The 26,504-nt window shown below is 43.1% G+C and overlaps 1 protein-coding gene across 1 annotated transcript in view; it reads right to left on the minus strand.

Annotated features, from left to right (window-relative positions):
* Positions 1-330: 330 nt before the first annotated feature.
* Positions 331-26,504, minus strand: part of APPL2 (adaptor protein, phosphotyrosine interacting with PH domain and leucine zipper 2) — a 55,888-nt gene continuing 29,714 nt past the window's right edge. Inside the window, exons 5-21 of the mRNA XM_066591452.1 lie at positions 22,596-22,683; positions 19,837-19,878; positions 19,657-19,715; positions 18,204-18,350; positions 18,043-18,125; positions 17,609-17,767; positions 12,019-12,207; positions 10,656-10,698; positions 9,385-9,441; positions 9,208-9,296; positions 8,918-9,082; positions 8,775-8,830; positions 8,521-8,695; positions 6,435-6,471; positions 5,315-5,455; positions 3,743-3,790; positions 331-2,802 (exon numbers count right to left, since the gene is read on the minus strand). Of these exons, the coding sequence (XP_066447549.1) occupies positions 2,668-2,802; positions 3,743-3,790; positions 5,315-5,455; positions 6,435-6,471; positions 8,521-8,695; positions 8,775-8,830; positions 8,918-9,082; positions 9,208-9,296; positions 9,385-9,441; positions 10,656-10,698; positions 12,019-12,207; positions 17,609-17,767; positions 18,043-18,125; positions 18,204-18,350; positions 19,657-19,715; positions 19,837-19,878; positions 22,596-22,683 (1,713 nt within the window). The 3' untranslated portion in view covers positions 331-2,667. The remainder of the gene's footprint in view (positions 2,803-3,742; positions 3,791-5,314; positions 5,456-6,434; positions 6,472-8,520; positions 8,696-8,774; positions 8,831-8,917; positions 9,083-9,207; positions 9,297-9,384; positions 9,442-10,655; positions 10,699-12,018; positions 12,208-17,608; positions 17,768-18,042; positions 18,126-18,203; positions 18,351-19,656; positions 19,716-19,836; positions 19,879-22,595; positions 22,684-26,504) is intronic.

Consider the following 26,504-nt stretch of genomic DNA (forward strand, 5'->3'; position numbering starts at 1 on the left):
CAGCGTAACTGTCAGCTTCAATGTACTGACTGAATGTAGGTGAAGATAGTTTGATTATTCAAAGGGTAAGCACTAGAGATGAGCGAACGTACTCGGTAAGGCCGATTACGGAATCGAGCACCGCGATTTTCGAGTACTTCACTACTCGGGTGAAAAGTACTCGGGGGCGCTGTGGGTGAGCGGGGGGTTGCAGAGGGGAGTGGGGGGGGGGGGAGGGAGAGAAAGAGGGCTCCCCCCCTGTTCTGCGCTGCTACCCCCCCGCTCTGCCACGCCCCACAGCGCCCCTGAGTACTTTTCACCCGAGTAGTGAAGTACTCGAAAATCGCGGTGCTCAATTGCGAAATCGGCCTTAGCGAGAATGTTTGCTCATCTCTAGTAAGCAACCTATGCACTTATTGAATAGACCAGACAAGTGTTCCCGAAACCTTGAGGCACTCCTGGTAAAAACATTTTACCGCAGGGCACCCCTTTCCACAAGGGTGTGTGGTCAGGGGCGTGGCTTTTAAAGACCTATGATTTTACCTCCAATATTCCGGGCACCTGGTGGCCTCTATTGAGCACAATGCCGCTGGCCACTTCTGCATCACCTGACCAGCGGCACTGTGCTCACTAGAGGTGCCAGGTCTCATATGAAGAATGTACCAAGAGAACAAAGACTTCGGAGGTGAGAGGAAGGGCAGTAACTTCTAAAATCAGCTGCGGAAGAGTGATCTGATTTTGAGTCAAAATCCATAGTGTTGGTGCATATTTTGACTGTCATTTGTGGAAATGCTGTTGATTTTGACACAGACGGGGCTGATTTGCCACACAATTTTATCCACAGCTTGTGGACGAGATATTTAAAATCTCATCGACTTTGCTGCTACGGTAAATGGTGCGGAATTTCCGTGCGGAGGATCCTCATGGAAATTTAATGGCAAATCTGCCATATGTGGACCCAGCCTACACGGGTTTTCCAGGTAGCACCTGCCAGGATACCCCAGGGTCAGAGTGGAAGCGCTGCTCCAACCCTTGTGTAGTTTCCGGTGCAGCTCTCCTTTTTCACAGGAGCCAAGTGTCGCTGCTTCACTGTGGGTTGGCTGAAGGAGATTTCTCTCCTCGCTTTTCTCTGACCCTCTCCATTCACTTAACGCAGCAGCCCTGAATGTGAATCGAGAGGGGCGGGGGAGAGCGAGGAGAGAAATCTGCAGCCGCCCCACTGTGAAGTAACAATCTGCTTCTGTACAAAAGCACGTAAGCTAGTAGATGCGGGGACGAGTGTCAGCCATCACTTGCCTGACAGTCATCCCATCTAAATGGGGCTTTAATTGCAGGTCCATTGATTTTAATGAGCGCCTGCAATTACAAGCGCTGGCCTCTACACAGGGATTGCAGCAGGGCTTCTCCTCTGACCCTGGTGTATCGCGGCAGGTGCTTCCTGCAAAACCCATTTAATGTCCGCTAAGTGATTCTATCCTTGGAGCCGCTGCACCCTTGGTGCGTTCTTGTAGCACTGCCAATTTGGAATCACTGGACTAGATAATGGCAAAATTTGCTTGCCTGTTTCAATATCTTCTAGAGACTAGAATGGTGTATGCTGAAGTGGCCCACCTCCTATGGGGGTGTTTTATATGCATCCACATATATAACTTGTAATGTCATCGGCCAAAAGTACTTTAGGCCACTTAGTTATGGCCAGTTATACAAAGGGACTTTTGACTGTCTCCAATATGGAGAAATAGTGGTAGAATGAGGTTACATCAATACAGTAATCCCAACAAGAACGATTGTTGATATGGGCAGCACATTATAGGCAAGAGCATGAGGCAACTACTTTATTGAATTGTAATTTCATTTCTTCTCATTGCATTCTTCAGTCTTTATTAAACATTGTTTTAATTATCCTCCAACCAGAAAATATTTTATTGCAGATATCCTAAATAAAGATGACCTATGTATTATGTAATTAATTTATGTGGATCATATTAGCATAATCTTGGTCCCCTGTGACACATTTCCTCATACACCCTTCAGGAGTAAAGCCCAAGGTTTGGACATCTAGTGCTTTTCCTGGACAGTATGCAAACTTCAGGCTGTCAGACATTTACCTTTATGCAGATGAATAAGGTATCTTACTGGACATGAAAAAGAAGTGCAAAAAGCAAATGATTGACATCTGCTGCCAGGGATTTGCATATCATCTAGGAAAGGTTCTCATACATAAGAAACGTTAAGCTTTGGTCTTTCTGTAATGGGTACAAGAGCTGCAGTAAGGCATAGTTAATAAAACAAAATGTTCCTTTAGAAAGTAGTTTGTTTCCAAAACTTAGAATATTAATTACAAATGGAGTCTGAAAAGTTGCCAAACCAGAGATTGCTACAACCATAGAACGGACCGTGTAGTGTATGACACCTCTATCAAAACTAACGACATAGTTGTAACTCATCACCTAATCAATAGTTTGATGATCAAGAGATTACTATGATCTATTGTAGCTGATTGAAACCATGGGTGCCGGATTATCAAGCCATGTTGTAGGCAGTTCACATTTCTAATACAATCTGCCGTTAATTGCAAATGCATTAAATTATATGAAAACAACCACCTCTAGAACTAACTACCTCATCATTTCACCAATCAGGGTTTGAACTGAAAGTACTTGCAAATGTGAAAAAATGTCAGTTATACTAGGCTTCAGATTCCAGTCCTTCAGGGCACGACACGCTATCTGGGTCGTTCTCCGATTGGACATTGAGAAGGACAAACTTGCCATCATTTGACAGTGGAACTGATGACATAAGTTGCGCCAGCGCTTCTGGATCCTGCAAAGGAAAACGTTACAACATTAATAAAGACGTTCTCAAGGCAGTCATGGCCCAAAGCAGGCCTTCACATGTGGTTACAGACATCAAAGATTTTCGTTTCCCCAGAATGGGGGTCCCGTGTTCCCCAAGAGACTGGAAAAATGAATAGAGCTGCAAGGGTCATGCATTTAATAAGGAATGACGACAATAGCAGTTTCAAGCTCTCTGCAATATCAAGCACTCTCATAAAAATGAATGGAGCGGTGGCCAAGTATGTGCACTGCCACTTTATTTATTTTGACAGTCTCTTGGGGGACGAGGGAACCCCATTCCTGGTGATAGTTTGGGGTCCCACTGCTCAGACCCCACACCAATAAGCTAGTTATTCTCTATCCTGCCAGTGGGTTATCACTTAATGTCACCAGTATACTCCTTTAAACAGATTGCTTGGGATGAATATGGGGTGGGAAGTATCTGACTTATAGTAGAAACCCAACACATTTATCAGAACAAAGGGGTAGCAGTGCTTATGACCCTCCATTGTTTATCTATTCACAATGCACTATACATCGGTGTGGCTGTGCCTTGTACAGCAGCTAAGCCTTGTACCAGGCGTAGCCACACCTATATATATGATGCTGTTACTAAATGAAGAATGGAGGAGATGAAGTGGTGCAGCCACCCCCGACTCTTTAAACAAAACAAAAAAAAGATCACTAAACTCTCTCCCCCCGCCAACGTATATATACACCTCACCCGTCTGTCTGAATGGGTGGGAAAACGTGAGATTTAGCCGATCCTTGATGTATATTATATTTGCCATTTGAGCTGAGCAGTGATATAAATAAACTCCATTGGCGCAGCCACCACCGAGCAGCACAGAACATCAGCGGTGATGGATGACTAGGAATGTTACCTCTCATGAACATATAAGCTATGGGCTATGAACAACACTTGCCTTCTCTGCCGCAGCAATTTCTTTCCCCAGGCTGATTGCAAAACATATCTATGGAGAAAGGAAATGACCAATTGTCACAGCGCCTCAATGGGGTTGACTAGATAAAATTGCAGCTTTGGAGTGAAAGGAAATGATTCAAAAAGGTTGCAGAATAGTTTATTTCAGAACAGTTGTAAAATGATACCATGCATCTATACTGTACTTCAGTAGAATGAATATGTCATCTTAGATACATAAGCAATAACATGCACAAATGTTAAGAGTTTACTATAGAAGGTTATGGCTAGAGATGAGCGAGTGTACTCACTAAGGCAAATTACTCGAGCGAGTATTGCCATTTTCGAGTACATGCCCGCTTGTGCCAAAACATTCGGGGGGGGGGGGGGGGAGAGATGTCTCTCTCTCTATCTATCTTTCCCTTGGTTCTTTTATTAATTGACTATCTAATTTAAGGGGACTTTCACTCTATTTATGTAGTACCAGAAAGGTGTTCTATATTTTTGGGTCTCCAGTCATCTGGGTACAACAGGGGATTATCCACCATCTACTAACCCCTAGTTTTGAATCCATCCTCGTGGTCTACATAATTTCTACTCTGCTCTATTTTCCCGGACACAACCACTGGGGTCTGATATATGTTCATCTGTCTGAGCCCTAGTATTTTAAGTTTATACAAATAAAATGTACTTTTAGAAGCACACGTCCTGTCTGTAAAGAAATAAACATGAATTAACAACACATAGATGGGATATATATAGATCTAAATATGTATCCATTACACAGGGTGTACGCCTAAACTGGGACAACTCCAAAGTAGAAAACTGGGGTGCTTGATGAATATTCTATGCATTGAACATCTACAAAGTCCCTTATTCTTATTAATACAACTAATGACAAAAAAACTACCGTCAAAACACCTGGTACCTGTAAAACAGTGATTTGGCTGCCTTTCAATATATTAACTTTACATATACATGAGATATTATAACACTAAGGCCAAATGCACAAGGCCGGGTCGGATCCCGCAGCGGAATCCAACCCTGTGCCCAGCCAGTGACCCCTGCGTACCTGTCCGTAGTCGTCTCTTTTATATTGCGGATGCACCCGCGCACATGCGCAGTACAGAAGATACTGCGCCATCGCTAGGCGATGATGTGCAATCCGAAACCCTTCCGCAATGGATCGGTCGGCTTCCACTAACTTTAATGGAAGCCATCCACGCTGGAATAGGACTTGCTATGATTTTTCCCCCGCAAACGGGAAAAAAAAAATAAAAATCGCTATTTATTTCCATTCATGGACATGGAAAAGCGATTTTCCATAGCATGTCAACGGGCAGTATTTGCTACGGAATCCAGGGGCGGATGCTTGCTCTGGATTCCGCAATGCAAATACGCCTGTGTGTGTTGGGCCTTAATGAAGTGAGGAGCTGGTAATCTTCCTGTAACATGATTATTTACATTGCAGTTGGAACGATCACACAATGATATATAGAAAGACACCTTACTGCATTCAAATCTTTCATCATATCAAATTCAACAAAACCAAGGAAGGCATAATGTACTAGCAGACCTTTTCACCCTCGGTGTTACTTTCTAGGACATAAGCACTCAAGGATTCTTCTCCAGTTGCTTCAGGGGTGGAAACAACGAATCCCACCAATCGCTTGTTCTCTAGATGCGCAGCAAATTGTGTAATGGTTTCAAGGTCAAACTGATGAAACAGAAAACAAGTTATGGAAAGTTGAAATAATAATGTAGACAATGATATTTCATGCTCAATAGCAATGAATTTTATGGAAATACTGAAAGAAGTTGCCCGGCTCAAACCCTGCATCTTTGGTCTCCATTTCAGTAATGACAGCCTAAGGCTGCATTCAGCTGACCGTATATCGGCTGGGTTTTCATGCCCAGCCAGCATATGACATCCCTCTCTGCAGGGGAAGGAGGCTGGAAGAGTCGGGAGCAGTGCTCTGAGCTCCCGCCCCCTCTCTGCCTCCTCTCCACCCCCCTGCACTATTTTCAATGAGGAGTACCAATAACGCAAAGTGAGCAATTTATCCCTAGACAAGCGCTCCCTTCAATTATATATTTAAGGTAAAGTCTTCAGAGGTAACAATAGTGTCCCATGATTGTCTGCCTTATGTATGAGGAGCACCTGCTGGGTAAAGTTGGGTTAATGATTAGGACAGGAACACATGACCGGCAATGTAGCCCGTCATGTGTTCTTTCTTCCGGCGGTGCGGAGAGTCATCCGCATCTGCAGTGCGGCCGTCTTCTTCGTGTAGTAACACGGGCACATCGGCGCCCGGATGCGCCCATGTGACTGAGCCCTAAAGAAAACGTGTAAAAATTAATTAGAAGGAATAACCAAAAGTATAAGTTTTCTTTAATGTGTAGTTGTAGAAAAAATACTTTTGCAGAATGCCGTGTCCTGTAGTCAGTAAATTGTATTCTAAAACCATCATGCTGAAATATAACAGCCACTTCTGTAAATTTATCATGACTGGAGGGATATATCGTGATTGGTATGAAAAATTAACCTGGATTGAAGAATGAACCTAACAGCAGAACAGATTATAAGGAAACTTGTCGCTTTCCTATCTGGCCACCATATAAAAATAAACTGTGTATTTCGGAGTAATGAATGAGTATGAAAGTTTCCCGATCACCACTCTAAAAAATGTACTTACACTTATTCTTATAACTTGTGTTTGTGGGTCTATTAATCTGGAATATAAGAGAAATGTTAAATTGTAAATATTAAATAAGGAACATTATCCCATTTATTTTACAATTATGGAACACAAAGACACATTTTGAGCAAAGTGTTTAACAGATACTTAGAATATACACCAGACTGCCGCTATTGTGCTACTCTTCCCATCAGATACACTGAATACCATGGTAGACTGGTACTAGAACAGTGGTGGCGAACCTATGGCACGGGTGCCAGAGGCGGCACGCAGAGCCCTTCCTGCTGGCACGCACTGCCTTCAGCTGCTCACCACTTTAGTGAATACTGGCAGGGGCCACGGCTCCCCTGCCAGTATTAACTCAGCAGCACTGATCCCGGCGCGCACTGTGTCAGTGCGCACTTGGGATCCTCCTCCCCTAACGTCTCCTACCTGGTTCTGCAAGAGCAGGGGAGGAGGCATCCGGCAGCACACACTGACGTTACAGTGTGCACCCGGGATCAGCGCCAGCAGCAGTGCCAAGCAGAGGAGGAGGGGGTAAGTATATGGGTTTCGGGAGGTCACTATTACTACTGGGGCCACTGTGGGATGTCACTATTGCTGCTGTGGGATGTCACTATTACTGCTGGGGCCGCTGTAGAATGTCATTATCACTGGGGCTGCTCTAGGGGGTCACCATTACAGCTGGGGCTGCTCTAGGGGTCACCATTACAGCTAGGTCCGCTGTGGGGTGTCACTATTACCGCTGGGATATGTTTACACATGGTGGAAATACTGCAGAATGTCCTCAGCGGAAATTTCCATGGCAAACTCTGCAGCATTTCCGCATCTAAAAAACAGTAAAAATCTGCACACTGTCTATTTTGAAACAGCCCTGCCCATTTTAGAACTACTGGGGTAAAATCATATGTGGTGATAAGCCCCGCCCCCTGACATGTTGGCACTTTGCGATAAATAAGTGAGTTTTGGGCTGCAGTTTGGGCACTTGGTCTCTAAAAGGTTTGCCATCACTGTACTAGAATAATCCTATACCATTTACAACAGAAGGCACTTTTGTGTTTCTTGAAGGCCATGTACACCTTCGCATTCTTATTTTTCTTTTTCTTAATCAATGTGTTTTTGGAAATGCAGACATTTTGTAATGGGTTTTCATTAAAACATTTTTGATTGTTTGATTTCTATGCTTAGGTTTTCCAAGGCACTGCAGACTGGAGGACTGGAATCTTAGCACAACCTGTCAGGGGATCACATTAAACACTGGGAAAGTTCTAAGACATGACCATTTTGGGGTTTTCTGCAGTGACGGTAAGAAGTTAGTAGAGATGAGCGAGCATACTCGCTAAGGACAATTGCTTGATCGAGCATTGTCCTTAGCGAGTATCTCCCCGCTCGGAAGAAAAGGTTCGGCTGTCGGCGCGGGTGACAGGTGAGTTGCGGCAGTGAGCAGGGGGGAGCCAGGGGGATGGGGGGAGAGAGGGAGAGAGAGATCTCCCCTCCGTTTCTCCCCGCTCTCCCCCGCAGCTCCCTGCCCGCCGCCGAATCTTTTCTTCCGAGCGGGCAGGTACTCGCTAAGGGCAATGCTCGATCAAGCAATTGCCATTAGCGAGTATGCTCGCTCATCTCTAGTAGTTAGCACATTGTCTGTGATGGAGGGGTGGCATATTACACACTAAGGGATTTCTGAGGGACGTCAGCTCAAGGGTTTACTGCAGTGGAATGAAAAAGGCAATGCATTGTCTGTCATTTGCAAGTGCATGCGAGTCGTCCACACAGAGAAGTGCGATCTATAGAAAGCAGGCTGTCATTGTTTATTAAATTCCCTCCCAATCATAATTAGCAAAAGAGGAAAAAAAAGGATAAATTAAAAACCTGTAACAGGTCTAGAGTGAGAAAACTACTATTACAGAGGGCTATATGACAGTGCTGGGAGATGTGGAAGGTGATGATCATCTCACCAGCCTCCATGCCCTATCATCCTGCACCTTGTAGTACTAATGGCTTGCTATGCTCTACTCTCCATCCAGATCATCTGTCTCCACCCACCTGCCCATAGTATAATTAGGCTCCGTTTTTAGAAATATACCTTATGCTTTTGCTGGTTACCATCAAGTGCGATTCTGTCATGCGAAATATATTATGAATGGCTCGTGCAGCCAACACTTGTCTCATCGCTTCAAAGATAACCTGATTGGTATGGTCCGTTTTTACTGCCATTGAGCCTAAAAAGCGAACTACAAACATCTGCTGCAAAAGTAAACCTGCAATGAAAGAAAATGTAAAGCATGGCTCCAAAGATTCACTAAATAATAATACATATAGGGTATTTCAGAATGTTACCTTCATCCTCCGACGTGTCAAGTTTACCTTCATTTTCCCCAAATGGATTTGTACGTCTGCAAATAGAGACATTGATCAAACATTTTTAATTGCATTGACTTTACAACCCGTATTAATATTTGCAGAAGATCTGTATGACATACCTGCTGCCTCTATTCTGGTCCTGGAATTCAGTGGCTGGCAGAACAATATCAAACTGTATGGGGGTTCCGGGAGCGATTAAAGGTTCTAGCTCAGGTTCCTTGGTGGCTTGCTCAGGCAACGATTCATTTTGTGATACAGTCTGCGTCACACTTTCACTGTTCGGACTGAATTCATAAACAAGAATGTCATTGTACATTCCCAGATACATAACTAGATAAGTCATTGTTCTTATAGAAAGAAATCTACCAGCAGTGTTATATTTCAGAAAATCGCAGCATCCTGTAAGTACCTTTGTGGTATGCTGTCAAGTTTTCTATCAAAACTGGTGATGGGAGTTACTGCTTGCTGAGCGGTCTGATTAAGTCTTATAGCTACAGCCTAATGAGAATAAAAAAAGGCAGATTACCCATTTATTTCATGATAAAACCAAACTACTTGGAAATAAAATATCAATTCATAGAAGTACCTCCGGATTATCTGATAGGTAGATTTGTCGTGAAATATTGTTGATTGCAGAAATCCACTGAAAACAGAAGAAGAAAACGTTACCTATGAAACGGTTTACGGGACAAACAATCATATATCCCCCATACATTCTGAATCAGCCTGTGTGAAGGCCAGGTAGAGGAGTGCTGATTAGAGATGAGCGAGTATATTTGCTAAGGCACATTACTCGAGCGAGTAGTGCCTTAGCCGAGTATCTCCCCGCTCGTCTCTAAAGATTTGGGGCCAGCGGGGGGGCGGGGAGTGGCGGGGGAGAGCGGGGAGGAACGGAGGGGAGATCTCTCTCCCCCTTTCTAACTCCAGTCTGGCAATCAAAATAATCCCTGGATCACCGATCCTTCTGAAGTCATAAGTGATTATAACATATAATATTGTATCACTCAAGAAAGGCATCCAGTTCCCACTTCAACTCTTTTAGTGAGTTCGCCATCACCACATCCTCAGGCAGAGAGTTCCACAGTCTCACTGCTCTTACAGTAAAGAACCCCCTTCTACGTCGGTGTAGAAACCTTCTTTCCTCTAGACGCAGAAGATGCACCCTTGTTACATTCACAGTCCTAGATACAAATAGATGATGGGAGAGATCTCTGTATTGTCCCCTGATATATTTATACATAGTTACTAGGTCTCCCCTCAGCCGTCTTTTTTCTAAACTAAATAACTCCAACAATGTAACAATGGTGCAATCTGTTTCTTGATGGTGGACAGCAAAACAGTTGGAGCTGCTCATGCTTCTCAGAGCAATCAGATGATCCTCTCTACTTGTGTATGTGCCCACACATAACCACTGGTCCCAACAGCTCCTAACAGTCTGGTCAGAATGGCCCAGGTAGAAGGCAATTCCGTTGAAATGACTATCCAGCTTCTCACATTCCATAAACGCGGCTCCTCTCAAACTCTGTTAACTGGGTGGAATCTCTTTGATTGCGTCGTAGGGGCGTCTAGTGGTCAACAAGCTCTACGCAAGCGGAAGAAGAGGTCAATACACACAAGGAGTCTCTGAGAGACTTTTTATAGGCCAAGGGTGGAACCACTTTTAGGTCCTCAGGTGACAAGACTGTTCATCTAATCACCCACAACACTAATCATTGTCATATCTGCCTGAGATGGAACTGTATGCCAAGTTTTGCAACAAAACGACAACTCCCTCTATGTACTTGATTTTATTGACAAAGAGTGTAAATAGCTTTCCAGTAGTGTTAAGGAAACACTGTAGATATAGAAAATGATTACCTCTTCATATTCCCGTTTTCCTTCTGCTTGGAGAATGAGAATCCTGGAGGAAGCAGAGATGGATAAATATTATTTTACTTAAAAACAAACAAAACCACACAAATTTAAATAAGAGAGCAGAACAAGGGAATTGGGTGTGCATAATAACTTAAAGCATCTACTGATTAACCCAAGCTCTGCTTGTTCAATAGGAAAACAATGTTATAGTTTTGGACAAAAAGAGCTCATTCTACTGCAAACGACTGTAGCTCCAGTTCTGTCACGGCTACAACTATACTGGTCTCACTTTAAAACCAAGATTCTTGACTTTAAAATGAGACCAAAAGTATGTTGCTGCGATAGAACACTTTGTTTTTTATTCCCAAAACGACATGAGATGGAAACCTAGACAAAACTGGGACAGAACTAAAGGGTTTTATGTGTCGAATAGAGACCTCTTGGATTTCCATTTCACGAGGTTTCCAACCTTGTTCACTTAAACAGAACAGATTGACAGGTGATACACCGTGTATCTGCTCTGTATACTATATGATCGAGACATAGCACTGTCAACCCTCCCTCCGGGTACAGACAGCTGACAATATTATGTACACTGCAGGCTGAACCTCTTCTCCCTGGCAATAAAGTAAACATTCATCGATTTCAGAAGAATCTATGTTCTCCAGCTTACAGTATGTTAGAACATACTGCAATCACAGTAAGGAACGGATTGTAAATGTTAAAATGTTTTATATCTTTAAAGAAACTCTGTCACCTACTTCTAGAACTATAAGCTATACTTACCTTCCCCGTCGTTCCCCGATGTAAGCTACCGCTCAGTGCATTGAACGACGCTGGTGAGTAGTCCGCCCATTATAAAATTAGAACTGAGCGGTGGTTTCCAGCACTGACACTGGGGGAATGACAGGGGTAAGAGAAGTATAACACTTACATCCTCAGCGGGTCACCTACATTTAGCCCATATGCTTAGCTTATAATGCTAAAAGTAAGTGACAGTCTTTAACTGTTAAGGCAGCAGAATGCAGTCCTAAGCTCTCGCTCATGACCTGAAGATTGCGGGTTCAATCCCCGCATGCTTAAGGTAGCTGGCTCAAGGTTGACTCAGCCTTCCATTCTTGCGTGGTCGGTAAAATGAGTACCCAGCTTGCTGGGGGTTAAAGATGACAATATGAAGGCAATGGCAAACCACCCTGCAAAAATAGTCACAATGTTATGTCACCCTAGGAGTCCGTCACACCTCGGTGCTTGCACCAGGGGACATTACCTTTTACAATTATCAAGAATTACGTAAAGTTTATTATACATGTCATAGCGCAAAATTACATAAATGGCCAATGGGTAAATGAAAAACTGCACCACTTACGATCTGCCATTCGGAGAGGTGATTTGAAAGCAATACCGTCTGTCCTCACAGTCCACTGCCATGACCGAACAATTGTCTAGGTCCTGAATCAGACCCCCAGCCACCTCACCACGGTGCTGACACATTAAGTTACCCCCTTGTGTAAAGAAATAGAGTCTCTCCCACGTTGTGGTAACCAAACCAGTTTTGCTAAAAGACATAAAAATAATTTAGAAAATATTTAATACATACATTTGATAAAAAGCCTTTTCCATTGTACAATGACCAAAACTAAAGGTGCCCTTTTTAATTTTAAACATGGTTACTACTTTGTGTAAAGACAGTTATAGCAGTTCATATAAATTTTATATCAATCGTCAACTTTTTATCCCACCTGGATGATATTAATTTTGTTCCCGCATGTATACCCATTTCAGTAATTTCTTGTGACATTCCTATGTTTAACCCAGGAGGAATGGAAGAAATTTTAGTCAGAAAATACCGAAATGGGGTTTTAATATGTAGGAATCATAAAGTAATAAAATAGCGTTGGCAATATCAGGCATTTGTGATTGAATTCACAGTGAGCTGATCGCTATCAGTTTCTTTGTGCACACCTCAAACATCAATATCACACCTGTCGGTGATATCTTTGGGACAGTCATAAATGACAGAACCAATATACAGCTCTACTTATTTGGATGTATGGAAATATATTCCATTAGAGAATGCATGATCATCTTATGAGATGGCCAATCTGGATAGGCCACATTATAGTCAATGGGTAAATGCGGATAAAAAGAGGGTTTATTGAGATGGGGTACACCACAAAACAGGCTGATAAGTATCCTACCCCACTACCCTGTACTGTTCTATAAATTTCCCATATCCTGTCCTTATACTGCCTTTAACTTTCTGGCCAAAGGCTACTTCACACTGGTCAAGCTTTCCCTTCCTCCACTCTCATAATCCATATCCTACACCCTTCATTGTCCCCTTTTATAGCCGTTATCCCATATACCATTTGATTCTCTTATAGGAGCAGGTATAGTGCCAGGTGGAGGAGGAGCTGGGTGTATACATAATATTTATGCACAGCTAGGTGGGTGGCAAAGAGGTATTTGCTCCTGGGGTGTTTTACGGTATTGTAATTGCATATATAATTGTAGTATACAGATTACACATTTGTTTATTATACAAATGAGCTGATTGTTATCAGTATGTATTAAAATACACTCATTTTATACTGCTATTATACAGAATTTGTAATGTACTGTTATTTAGTGTGATACTCTTAGAATAAAATATGAAAAGTTTATTAACTAAGTTTTTATGCATCACCACACTATAAAGCTGGGTTTACATGAGACGAATGTCGGGCAAACGATACCTGACACCTGTCCCTGTGTGTCCTCGCTCCCGTGCTCCTGCACGGGAGCTAGTAGTGCTGGCTGGTTCACAGAGCGGCCAGGAGGGGGGCAGGGCGGCTGCAGAAGATTTCTCTCCTCTCGCTCCCCCGCCCCTCTCCATTGACCTAACAAAGCGGACATTCAGTACTGAACAGTCGCTATTTACACTGAACGATCTGCGTTCAGCTCATCGTTCATCATTTATGTAGTATAAACAATGTACAATGAGCTGATCATTCAGTGTAAATAGCGGCCGTTCAGTGCTGAACGGCTGCTGTGTTATGTCAATGGAGAGGGGTGGGGGAGCAGGTGCACGGGAGCTAGTATGTGCAGGGACGAGTGTCCGTCATTGTTTGCCTGACACTCGGCCCATTTAAAAGGGCCTTAAGGTAAAAGGTAACAGGATAACAATAATACAACAATATAAATACGCTACTTTTTCACCAGGGTGAAGCACGTTTAAAATATGGAGATTAGATTTAGATTGTGGACAGGGACTGATGTGGTGATTGCATTCAGTCTAGAAAATATGTGCGCATTTCTGTCCTCTATTTCCATGTGGAGACAACAGGCATTAGTGATCTAATGTTCAATCCTCCGTTCCTTTACCCAAGCCTGGCACTGACAAAAGAGAATCCTTCGAGACCGTAATGTCTAAAATTTCCATAACCATGGCAACCTGTGGATGTGGAAGCCATATTTCTGTTTTGACAAACACAATAGTAACATAATATGTAAGATTAAAAAAGACACACATCCAGTTCAGCCTATTTCCATGCAATGTTGATCTAGAAGAAGGCAAAAAAAAAACATGAGTTAGAAGCCAATTTTCCTCAGGTTAGGGAAAAAATTCCTTCCTGACTCCAAATCTGATGATCAGAATAACATCCTAGATCAGTGGTGGCGAACCTACTACACGCGTGCTAGAGGGGGCACGCAGAGCCAGCCCTGCTGGCACACGTCGCCGTCGGCCGCTCACAACGATAGTGAATACCGGAAGGGGCCATGGCTTCCCTGCTGGCATTCACTCAGCAGCGCAGTGTGCACATGCAATCAGCACTGCTGGAGGGCGCTTCCATGAGGAGGAGGGGATAAGTATGTGGGTCTCGGGGAGGAATGGGTGGCTGTGCTACTGGGGGGGGGGGTAGGAGGGGGTGCTGGGGGGTGTCACTGTGCTACTGGGGGGGCCGCTGTGGGGTGTCACTGTGCTACTAGGGGGTGGGGCGCTGTGGGGTGTCAGTGTCACTGTGCTACTGGGTGGGGGGGAGCTGTGGGGTGTCACTGTGCTACTGGAGGGGGGGGGGGTCGCTGTGGGGTGTCACTGAGCTACTGGGGGGCCCCTGTGGGGTGTCACTGTGCTACTGGGGGGGGGGGGGGGGGAATCGCTGTGGGGTGGGTCACTGTGATTCTGGGGTCTGCTTTGGAGGGGATAAGTATGTGGGTCTCGGGGAGGAATGGGTGGCTGTGCTACTGGGGGGGGGGGGGGGAGGGGGCGCCGTGGGGTTTCACTGTGCTACTGGGGGGGCATTGTGGGGTGTCACTGTGCTACTAGGGGGTGGGGCGCTGTGGAGTGTCACAGTGTCACTGTGCTACTGGGTGGGGGGGGGAGCTGTGGGGTATCACTGTGCTACTAGAGGGGGGGGGGGGGGGAGGTCGCTGTGGCATGTCACTGAGCTACTGGGGGGCCCCTGTGGGGTGTCACTGTGCTACCGGGGGGGTCTCTGTGGGGTGTCACTGTGCTACTGGGGGGGAGGGGTGGGGAATGTCAGTATTATACTGGGGGCCGCTGTGAGATGTCACTATTACCGCTGGGGCCACTGTGGGGGAAGGGGTTCATTATTATCGCTGTGGGGGTGGGGAGGGTGTCACTATAAACGCTGGGGGGAGGGGGTGGGGACACTATTATCGCTGGGGCCACTGGGGGCCGTCACTAATTTAGCTGGAGCCGCTGGGGGTGGTCACTATTATCGCTCGGACTGCAGTCACTATTATTGCTGGGGTATGTTTACATGTGGCAGAAATGGGCAGGGTTGTTTCAAAATAGATTTTGACTGCTTTTTGAATGCGGAATTTTCCGCTGAGCATTCTGCAGTATTTCCATGTCCAAAAAGCAGTCAAAATCTGCACGCTGTCTATTTTAAAGCGGCCCTGTCCCTTTTAGAATGACGGGGGTAAAATCGTACGTCGTGATAAGCCCCGCCCCCTGACGTGTTTGTACTTTGCAGTAAATAAGTGTTTTGAGTTGCAGTTTGGGCACTCTTGTCTCTAAAAGGTTCGCCATCACTGTCCAAGATCAACAACCCTTTTGAAGTATGATAGTGACTATAAGGGTATGTTCACAAGGTAGAATTCAACACAGGATTTTCTAAACAAATTCTGCTTGTGAAAAACAAAAAGAAAGATATAACGGCTTACCGTCGCGGTTTTTGACGCAGATCCATAAATGGATTTAGATCTGTCAATTGGCAAAATTCACATGCAGAATACCTACACGTTTCTGCGTCATTCTTGACAAGGAAATGCACTGAAATTCCGCACGCGAATTTTGACCATTGACAGGGCTAAACCCACATGCAGATCCGAGGTAAAAAAGACCCACAGATTTTGTCACAGGTTTTAGAGGTGGAATTCAAGCAGAAAATTCTGTGGCAAATTCCGTTGTGTGAATGTACCCCAACATGTAATATTGTTGCATTCAATAAATGCTCCCAGGCCCCTCTTGAACTATTTTAGTGAGTTCACCATCACTACGTCTGCAGACAGAGAGTTCCATAATCTTACTGCTCTTACAGTAAATAACCCCTTCTATGTTGGTGTAGAAGCCACCTCCTTGTTAGTCACAGTCCTTGGTATAAATAGGTCATGGGAGAGATCACTATACTGACCCCTGATATACTTACACATAGTTATTAAGTTACCCCTTAGCCATGTTTTCCTAAAGTAAATAACCTCAATGTTGATAGTCTCACTGGGCATTGTAGTCCACCCATTCCATTTACTACTTTAGTTGCTTGCCTTTGAATTCAATTAAGCTCCGATTTGTCTTTCTTGAGCACCGATGCCTAAGACTGTAGCCATTACTACATGCATGTTCTGACGAGTGATTTGTAAAGAGAAAGAACAATGTTCACATCATGTGCCGCTATACCTCTTTCGATGATCCTATTTGCCTTGGCAGCAGCTGCTTGACACTGGCTGCTCCAGTTAAAGGGAACCTGTCACCATTTATGAGCGCCATAAACTAAGTTACGGTGCTCCTATGGCAGGTTCCCTGGAGTCCGGGGAGGTATTTCTTAGTTACCTGGCTCCCCGATCTAGTGCTGTTACCCCTGAAAGTCAGCACAAACTTTCATCGTTCATTCCTCTGGGAGTGTGTATGCAATCCTATATTGCTGGATTGGGGAGCTGGATAACTATAAGAATGGAGAGTTTACTTTATCACTCTGCATTCCACCTGACAAAATTAATTTTTCTCTGTGAATACAGTTGAGAAAAAAACTATTTAATAGATTTATTTTCTCCTCCTCATCCTCTACAATTCTTTCCTCGTTATTTTTAAAAGGAATAACACCTTCCGTTTTATTTTTTTGTTACGATCTATTTAATTGAAGAGCAGATAAGGGTTAGTTTTACTCTCTTTAGCAATTAGTTTCTCTTTCTCCACTGCAGCTGCTTTTATTTGCTTTTTACGATAATCCAATAAGAATCTGTTCAAACAGATCCAATTATAGCAGCAACTGTCACTTAACTAAAACTGAGGCATGCCAGTTTCATCATTGAGGGCACACATCCTATTTGCAACAGGCAACGTGCTGCCGACAAAGATAATTTTTGGTACCGCATAAAAAGATGCGATCACCCGACATACGAGGTGTTGGCTGATGACCTGCTTCTTCACACAGGAAAAAGCTCAAGTACACAAACTTTCGGATGAATGTTCGATCCCAGTCATTGGCCCGTGTAAAGAGGGGTTTAAAGCAACTCTCCAGGCCTGGACAAAATGGCCAAACAGCTTCCCTATTACCTGATGCACACTGTCCAGCACTAATCATGTGAGCAGCACTAGTTAATCAAAGCAGATTTATTGTTATAAACTAATGATGCATACTAATACACAGTGTGCATCCGTTAGGCATTGAAGCTGGTGTGGCCATCCTTGTATGTCCGGGCTGGAGGACTGCTTCAAGCAACACATAATTTACCTTCTCATGTTTAGGTAGCCAGCCTTTTGGATCAGGTTTCGGTTGATAATTGGTGATGCCACGTCATAATCTGGTGTATATATGGAATCACTACCAGAAAGAAGCTCCTGCTGCGTAATCCTCATACTCTCTGCTTCAGTATCCAACTCTCCTTGTATTCTAAAAGAACAGATGGCAGTCCTCAGTAGTTGACAGTGAGCAGAATTCCAGTAATATAATACTACATGTACAAATAGAGGAGACAAGACAATTAAAAGGTTCCTAGACAGTTGATATTCTGCTGGCTCCATCCTACAGGAACATAGGAAACTGATCGGTAGTTTATATGCTGCCGGACATATGATACATTAGACGATGGTATAAATATGTGTTGATGCAACACAACATCTGCTGATAAACCTTCTAGTTTAGTATTACACTTTCACAAGTCTTACCGCTGAATCATGTTGGACACAGAAGCTAGAAAACCATCCATTTTTTTGGAAAACATGTCACATCCTTTTTTCAAAAAAGCAATCTGTAAAATAATGAAATATGTTATGTTCTAATGCTATGTATTCATTCTAAATAATTCTGTTAAGAACTTAATTATCACCTGTGCTTGTGTGTACCCAAGAATAGGATCCAGTATGGCTGTCCTCTTCCGATACTGCAGAGCATTTAAGGCACAGTAGTACTGTAATGATGAGAGGTGCTGCTTCCTTCTTGCTCCAGCAACTTCCTTTGCGATCTCAGCTTTTATCTTTAGAAAATGAATTCATCAAAAGTTATGACAACGTTGCATAATAAAAATATCCAGTCATCCCGGTGCTAACGGTTAACGGTCATTAACGGTGCTATATAGCCAAGCTATACGTAAGTATTAGATAACCGTCAGCAGAATTAACATGAATACTCCTTTCTTCAACTGACAGAAAAGATGAGCCAGATGTGTCTTATCCCCTTCCTGTATGTCAGTCACCATATTTCTTCCAGTTAGCAGCGAGGGCAGCTGGGGCATCTGAACTCTGACCCTTACTGATATCCATTCACTAAATGGGTAAACTCATCTGAGAAAGTGAAGACATATCGGTCAGATATTCCATCACTTTTGATCATGGTCTTTCTCTCAGCACTGGTGTCCTGGCCACCACTGTGCAGAAGAACCATTGAAGTGAATGCGGGCCAGCCACAACTCCCTGCACAGTGAAGCGGCCTGGAGCAATGCTGTCCAAGGATAGCGGCACTGAATCATTCATTCTCAGAACCAGTGGGGGTTTCAGAGGTCTGACACTCACCAATCATAAGTGATGGCCTATGCTAGAGATAAGCCATCATTTTTTGAGTTGGGAATACTTACTTAAAGCAGTGTATCCGCATAAAGTATCAGAAGAAACATTGACAAAATAGGTGGTGGAGTCCCCTAATCAAGTTTCTATTTCTGATTCCCTAATACCTCAGTCCCAGTCATTTCATGACACATGTATAAAGTATTTTGGAAAATTGTTATATAAACAAAAGCATAAGAAATGTAAACAGTAATTGTCAAATATCATAAAAGATCTTGTGTGACTAAGGATGAGCGAGTATACTCGCTAAGGCACTACTTGTCCGAGTAATGTGCCTTAGAGGAGTATCTCCCTGCTCGTCCATAAAGATTCGGGGACCGCCGAGGCTGACAGGTGAGTCGCGGCGGGGAGCAGGGGGAAGCGGGCGGGAGAGAGGGAGAGAGAGATCTCCCCTCCGTTCCTCCCCGCTCTCCCCGCTCCGCGGCGGCCCCCGAATCTTTAAGGACGAGCAGGGAGATACTCATCTAAGGCACATTACTCGGACGAGTAGTGCCTTAGCGAGTATACTCGCTCATCCTTATGTGTGACATAACCTTGTGTATTGTGTAATATGTATAATTTCTTTACTAGGAAAAAACGGATTTACCAATAGCTCACAGTTACAATTTCTCAGTATGTAAAGTATACATTTAGACAACATACAATAATTCTGAATGTGAGTGGGGCTTTAGGACTGATAATCTAGACAAGGAAGATAAAGTGTATTAGCTTATTGCTTACTCGCTCACTCTCCTTCTTTTTGGGCAGCCTGCTGTACTTTGCCATTGACAAGTCATGCTCTGAAAAGAACCAAATACAACATTCAGTGAGTAAGAGGTTATGTAAAGCATGAGTCATTGTCACGGGAGCAACATTAGAATCATTTCATGAAAGAATATCTGTATTTGAAAACAGACATACCATTGCTAGCAAGAAGAAAAAGATCTTTTAATGTGCTTACTTCTGTAAAACAAAATAGTAAAAAAAATTAATAAAAAACCCAAAACCCAAATTTATAAAACAGATGCGGTAAACTATAAACTGTCATAATCTAATGTGCGTAATGTTAATAAACTATAAATTATAATCTTAAAGAAATAATCTTTTATGAAATTGTAAACACTCTAAAAGCTACAATGAAGGAACAGCTCATGATACAATAATATTATTGACATAATTGCACTCCTCTTTTTGAAAACTTTACAATCAAGAGAACGTATGAAGTTGTTTTATTCAATAAAATTGAATAAAAATTCAAAGAAAGGGTCTTTGAAGGGCCTTTACTTTATCAGTGGCTGCAGCAGCCTGCAAATAATCGAGTTCAGGGATCATCGCTGAGCTGTCACAGGCTACAGCAGCAGGTTTATGGGAAGTCACTGGCAGACTGAAACCTGTAAACCAGCGGAGTCCCAGAGCAGCAGCAGAGGACTTGTGGGGAGCACTGATTATAAGCTCTTTAATAGGTTTACCCACTGAGGGACCACCCCTTTAAGTGGCGGTGTGGAGTTTTCCCCTTATTTCCTTGTGTGGTTTGCTATTGTTTTGTAACTTTTATCAGGTGCCCCCTGTGTGTTTACTGAATCTATACTGTCCGGGCCATCCTTGATGCCCAACTCTCTCCATTACTCTATGGAAGATGATTACAGGAAAGCCGCATGCCTCTATCGCAGGATTGCCCTTTGCAGGGTGGGTGCTCTGCTCATTCAAACACTTTAAGAACAAGTCCCAACCCTTCCTCGTCCTTTGCCCTAGTGTGTATCTAGTCTCCCTGTCCAACCTCATCCTTGTGGCTCCTGTCAATTGGACTATGCAAACAAAGGAAAAGCACCATATTTTCTAATGTTTGCAAACGCAAGTAATGTACCAAGAGAAGTAATAAGGAAAAATACTTAAAAAAAAGCCTTATACTATATTCACAAAGTATCTTTTTTCTGCGGATTTGATATGGAATTCACATCAATTTCTCGCCCCATTACTTTTAACCCCTTAAGGACAAGGCTGTTTTGTACCTTAAGGACCAGACACTTTTTAGGGATTTTACCCATGTGGTGGTTTTACTGCCCTAATTTTTTCCCTTAGTTATCAAAATTATTTTTGCTGAGTTTTTTTTTCCGTGACATATAGCTATTTTTGTTAATATCTTTTTCACTGACTTTTTTCCTTGCTTTTTAGTTTTATTGGGGGTAAAAAGCTTTAAAAAAATGATTTTTTTAACATTACTAGTTTTTTTTTTTTTAAATTAGTATATTTACACTAAAATAAAGTATGGGAACGGATTCCTCATTTTATTTCGGACGTTTTGATATATAATATGTATGGTTTCAGATTACAGGGTGCTTATAGCGACGTTTTTTGCTGGCGTCGGTTTTGGGTTATTTTCTTTCTTATGTATATATTGTTGTATTCTGTAATATTGTTCTACTTATGTATGCAATTATGCTTTTTACTATATATGTCCCCCATGACGTCATGTAAGACCTCTGGGGGACATTCTCATATATATATTTTTTTTTTATTTGACACTTTCCCACTGTAGCTGGGGCATCCACAGGAGCCCCAGTTACAGGGGAAAACAACCCCTGTAGTGACATTAGTCACTGGCAGAGCTGGTCCGGGTCTAGTATGACCCTTCAGCTGTGCTGTAGCAGGGAACCCCAGCGGTCACGTGACCCCCCCATCTCCCGTAGTGGAAGTTACACTTCCGCTTTCAGTTTCTAGTACACAGCATTCATTGAGCACTGTGTACTCAGGGAAGTAGAAGGCAGAAAGGGTTAAAAACCCCTCCTGCCTTCTCCTCGGGGTTATCAGCTGTCACTAACAGCTGATAACCCTTCCTGCCTCTGATTGATTGTAGAGACAGGAGGCTTAAAGTGCCGCCGTAATTTTACATATGGCTAAGCTTTAAGCCTAGGACCAGGCGCCATATATTTACAGTGCCTGGTCCTAAACCGGTTAATGGGAATCCGTGCCATAATCGATACAGCACAGATTTTTCCACACATGAATTTAAAATGTCACTTGTTCACGTGGATTCCACGCTCCATCTGCTTCAGGAAATCTGCACGCTGATTTGTCCATTGAGAGCTAAATCCATTTGCTGATCCATGGACATATTAGTGTATAGTAGCAGATTTCTGCCGTAGATTTTGAGGCAGAATCCACACAGAAAAATCGAAACCAGATTCCACCCAAGTGAAAAGGAAAGCAATCCTTAGGGTGAATGCCCACAGATAGATTTGCACCGCGTTTCCCGCAGCAGAAATCCGCGCCTGAATTCCGCACTGGCAATGTTCTATTGAAGCTAATGGCTTTCTGCCTGCCAAAGCACACATGCGTATTTCTACCGCAGATTTCTGCAGTGGGAAAATTAGCGGCATGTTCTATTTTACCACGGATTTCCTCAGCAGGAGGGCTCCACTTATATCTAGGAATGGAGATCGCAGAAATCCAAGATCACTTGCTGGCACTTTTTTGTTTTGAATCACGGTACTCCTGCGGTGGAAATCGGCAGGGCGTATTCCACATCGCTCGTGGGTGTTGCTTGAAGCAATCCTCCGGGGCCATTACAGAGTTGTTTTTATAGCCTTGCTAACAGCAAAATAATGTGGTCTTTGAAAAACTATAAACAGCATTTATATTATGTTATATTGAAACTACAATAAAGAATAATGATCACGTACCTGTGAGGTCTTTTTCACGGAATTGTATTAAAGGCAGCACCATGCTGTCTGCCAATTGCTTTGCTAGTTCTGTATGAAGCACATTAAGCTGGAAAAACAAGATATAAATAAAATATATTTATGACAACCGGTACATTGTAAATACAGTATATATACATAAAATCCCATGGTTTATACTGCAGTATAGACAATGGGTAGAAAAAAAGCGTACACTGACATATACCTGCCCGGTAGATGCCAAAAGGCCTTTCTTTTGTCATCTGCTGGACCACAGGGCTCTATGGATACAGCCAGTGTATAAGCTGGGACTATCTCCTGGTGCATTGGCTAAATGTACACATCAAAATGTAGTGTGAAGAGAGCTTTATAGATCACTACATGAGCTGGATACAAACTAGTACAATTAAAGCAAGGGCAGTGCTCCAAAGATAATGGTATGTTAAAAAGTATATGCAAGATTTAAAGTCAAAGATGACTCCCCTGGCATGAGCAGCCACTTCCTCTCAGGGACAGCTGTCACAACTACCATCCAGTTAAGCTTTGACACTCAAACTTGGACTACTGCCGGATAAGCAGAGAGATAAGGTAATCAGAAGGAGAAGCCAAAGAGTACCAAAAGAATGGGGACTGTCACTTATGTTTTGAAGGGGGAGAGGGGGTTCAATGTCCTAGAACCCCCCCCAAAATAACAGTTGTGCCTTGAAGTTATCACAACTGTAGTAGATAGAGTCCACGCTTACATCGTCTGGATCTTGAACATCATTTTATTGGATACATAAAGAGAAAAGGAGGTGCAATGCGTTTAGAAGGTAACATTCTTCTTTATGAAGCTTCTTAATAAAGAACGACATAACCTTCGAAACGCGTTGCATTTCCTTTTCCCTTATAAGTATCCAATGAAGTGATGTTCAAGATCCAGAAGTTATGAGTGTGGACTCTACAACACCTGTGATAACTTCAAGGCACAACTGATTTTTTTTTTTTTGGGGGGGGGGGGGGGTTCTAGGACATTGACCCATCCTAAATGTAAGTGACAGTCCCATTCTTATTTGGTACTCTTTTATAAATGGATTGACTTATACTGTACACTTGGGGCTTAGGAACCATTTTTCTTCTGATTGCCTTATCTCTCTACATACAAGCTAGGTCACTACGCCAGAACATTAAACTACTCCTAACATTTTACGGGGTGCATAATTTAGCATATTTTGGTATATTTATTATCAACAACAGGCTGATCTCAAAGGTGGCCCATTATTTCAAGGTCTTGAAGACTGTAGGGCTGTCTGAAAATTACTAATAGTGATCCAGTGATCTGGCAATTCGCCAGTTGGAAGCAGTCAAAAGTTTTAGAACATCTCAATTTTCCCAGCTATTTTTTACATTAACGTAGTTCAAGTCCAGCAAGTAACATGAAGTGGTTTCAAGGTTAAAAAGCCAAGAATGTGAAAATATTATGAAATTTTAACCTAAAACACAATAGTCTGAATTTATGATTTTAATCAAAGAACAGGGAACACATCAAAGACAGCTGCTTTTCAGCATAGAAAGCAAATTATGGTTAGAAATTGGTTGCAAACTATTCCTACAGTTCTCTCAACTTTTGTAGATTACTTCTAAACCCTCTGATTCTATATAATAGGTGTTGGAACAGGCTGCATTACAATACTCTAGGGCAGGGTTTGGCCGGTTTTGCTCTTCAGGATAGGCTACAATGCTATCATGATGGCAAGAAAAAGGCAATTAACTAAAGAAGATAGACAATTATAACCCTTAGATGTGTAGGTCTTAGAAATTGCCAAGAAAGCCAAGGTGTCAGTTAGTATAGTTTCCTATACCATCAAAGGGTACTTGGAAAATGGAGAAAACTCTGACAAGAGGAGGTTTGGAAGATGAACGGCCAATACAAAAGCAGATTACATGTTTTTGAGAGGTAACAGTTTGCTTGATCGGCGCCTTACAGCTTAATGTAGTCAAAAATAAATAAGTTTCCATTTCAACTGTGAAGTGAAGAATTGTAGCTACAGGTTTGACAGGTATAGTATCAGTAAGAAAGCCACTAATAAGATTGCAGAATTAAAAAAAGACTTGCCAGGGCCAAGCAGCTCCTCCAGTAGGCTACTGAAAAGTAAAAGAAGGTCTTATGGACTGACAAATCAAAAATTGGATGTGTTTTGTACATCGTGCAATGTTTTTGTATACCATTCAGTTGGTGAGTGTGTGACACCAATTCTCAAACATGGAAGAGGAAGCATGATGGTCTGGGCCTCTTTTACTGGATCCAGAGTTGGCAACTTGCACAGGGTGACTGGCACCCTGGACAGAAGAGCTACCACAGCATTTTGCTATGCCATCCAATACCCTTTACTGTACCCCTAGTGGGTCAGGGTTCATATTACAACAAGACAACGATTCAAAACATACTTCTAGGTTATGTAAGAACTATTTAAGACAAAAATCCGGTATGCTTAAAAGTATGGAATGGCCTGCACCATCTCCACACATAAACCCCATTGAGCTTGTTTTGGATGAACTGGACAGAAGGGTGAAAGCAAAGCAACCTACAAGTGCAGCATATTTGTGGGAACTTCTGCAACAATTTTGGGTAGGGTACTGTTGTATCTGGTCTCCACCACAGTTATGGGTAGAGACATGAGCTGGGCTGAAGGAGCTAGAGGGAACACCCACAGCTTGGCTGCCGGAGACACACCTGCACAGACGCATGTTCCTCGTTCTCCTCCTAGCCCCACTGGAGTACCTAGTCTTAAGCAGTTTCCTGACACTGTCCAGCAACTGTGTTTCTCTGGCCCCCTGATGGACTGCCTTATGTGTCTGGAGCGCTTCTCAGTCGTTGATATGCTGGGAGCCCGGCCGCACGTCGGGCACTTTGGACGAGTGTCATCCCCGCTGTGGCCAACGTTCCTCCTGCCGATATGTGCTGGGTGCCTGGGAGATCTGACAGCTGCCGGGGTATGCGAACAGAGACAGCACACCTTGGCTTTCTGCGGTGGAGGACTACGGCAGCATGCATTACACCATATAGGGCAGTCCGTGGGGGTGAGTGACAGTGCAGGAGTCGGGAAAAGGACAAGGGAGAGCGGCTGAGTGTTACTACCCCCCACTGCTCTACCTTCTCCCATCCCTGCTCCAGTGCAGTCAGTCACCCACTGTCATTCTCATCACTGGCCTCACATAATATGCTTGCAATTTGTGAAGCCAGTGAGGAAAATGACAGTGCAGGAGCCAGTAAGGAAACAAGCGAGAGCGGCGGCAGAGGGGTCAGTGACACTAGACGGGCGGGGAGATAAAGGCCCCCCAATCTCCGTCCGGCCAATCAAGTTGGGGCTTGCATCTTGTCTCCACCCATTCTTGTGGTTGAGACAAGATACAACAGTACCATTCGGTAGAAATTTTCTGAACAATATCTAAATGCAATAGTAGAAGGATATGCTCAATTCTGTAAAGTTGTTATATCAGCTAGAGGTGGTTTCTTTGAAGAGTCAAAAATCAAGATTTAATTTGGTGAAATAAAGTTAATTCATTATTTTTATTCATATTAACTTGTTTATTTGTTCTATGCTTTGATTTCAAACTACATTTGAGATATTAAAACTGTGAATATCAATACAAACTGGAAAAGTTGTAAAACGTTTGACAGGTTGTATAGCTCTGGAAAGGGGGTAAGGAAAAACTTCAGAGAGTTTGCCACTGTAATTATTCATTAGGGAGGTAGATTTCTTAATTTCTAAAAGCAATATGCTTGGTAGGCCTCCCAGAAATAAATTAAGGCAGTTGACTAGCAACAGACTCAATCCACAGCATAAGGACTGATATGTATTGTGGTCTTGCAAGTTAATACACAGTACAATCTCATGAGGGTTCTTGTATAAGAAACACTGTAGAAGGCTT

This window comes from Eleutherodactylus coqui, chromosome 2 (assembly GCF_035609145.1).
Source record: "Eleutherodactylus coqui strain aEleCoq1 chromosome 2, aEleCoq1.hap1, whole genome shotgun sequence".
NCBI classification, from domain to species: domain Eukaryota; kingdom Metazoa; phylum Chordata; class Amphibia; order Anura; family Eleutherodactylidae; genus Eleutherodactylus; species Eleutherodactylus coqui.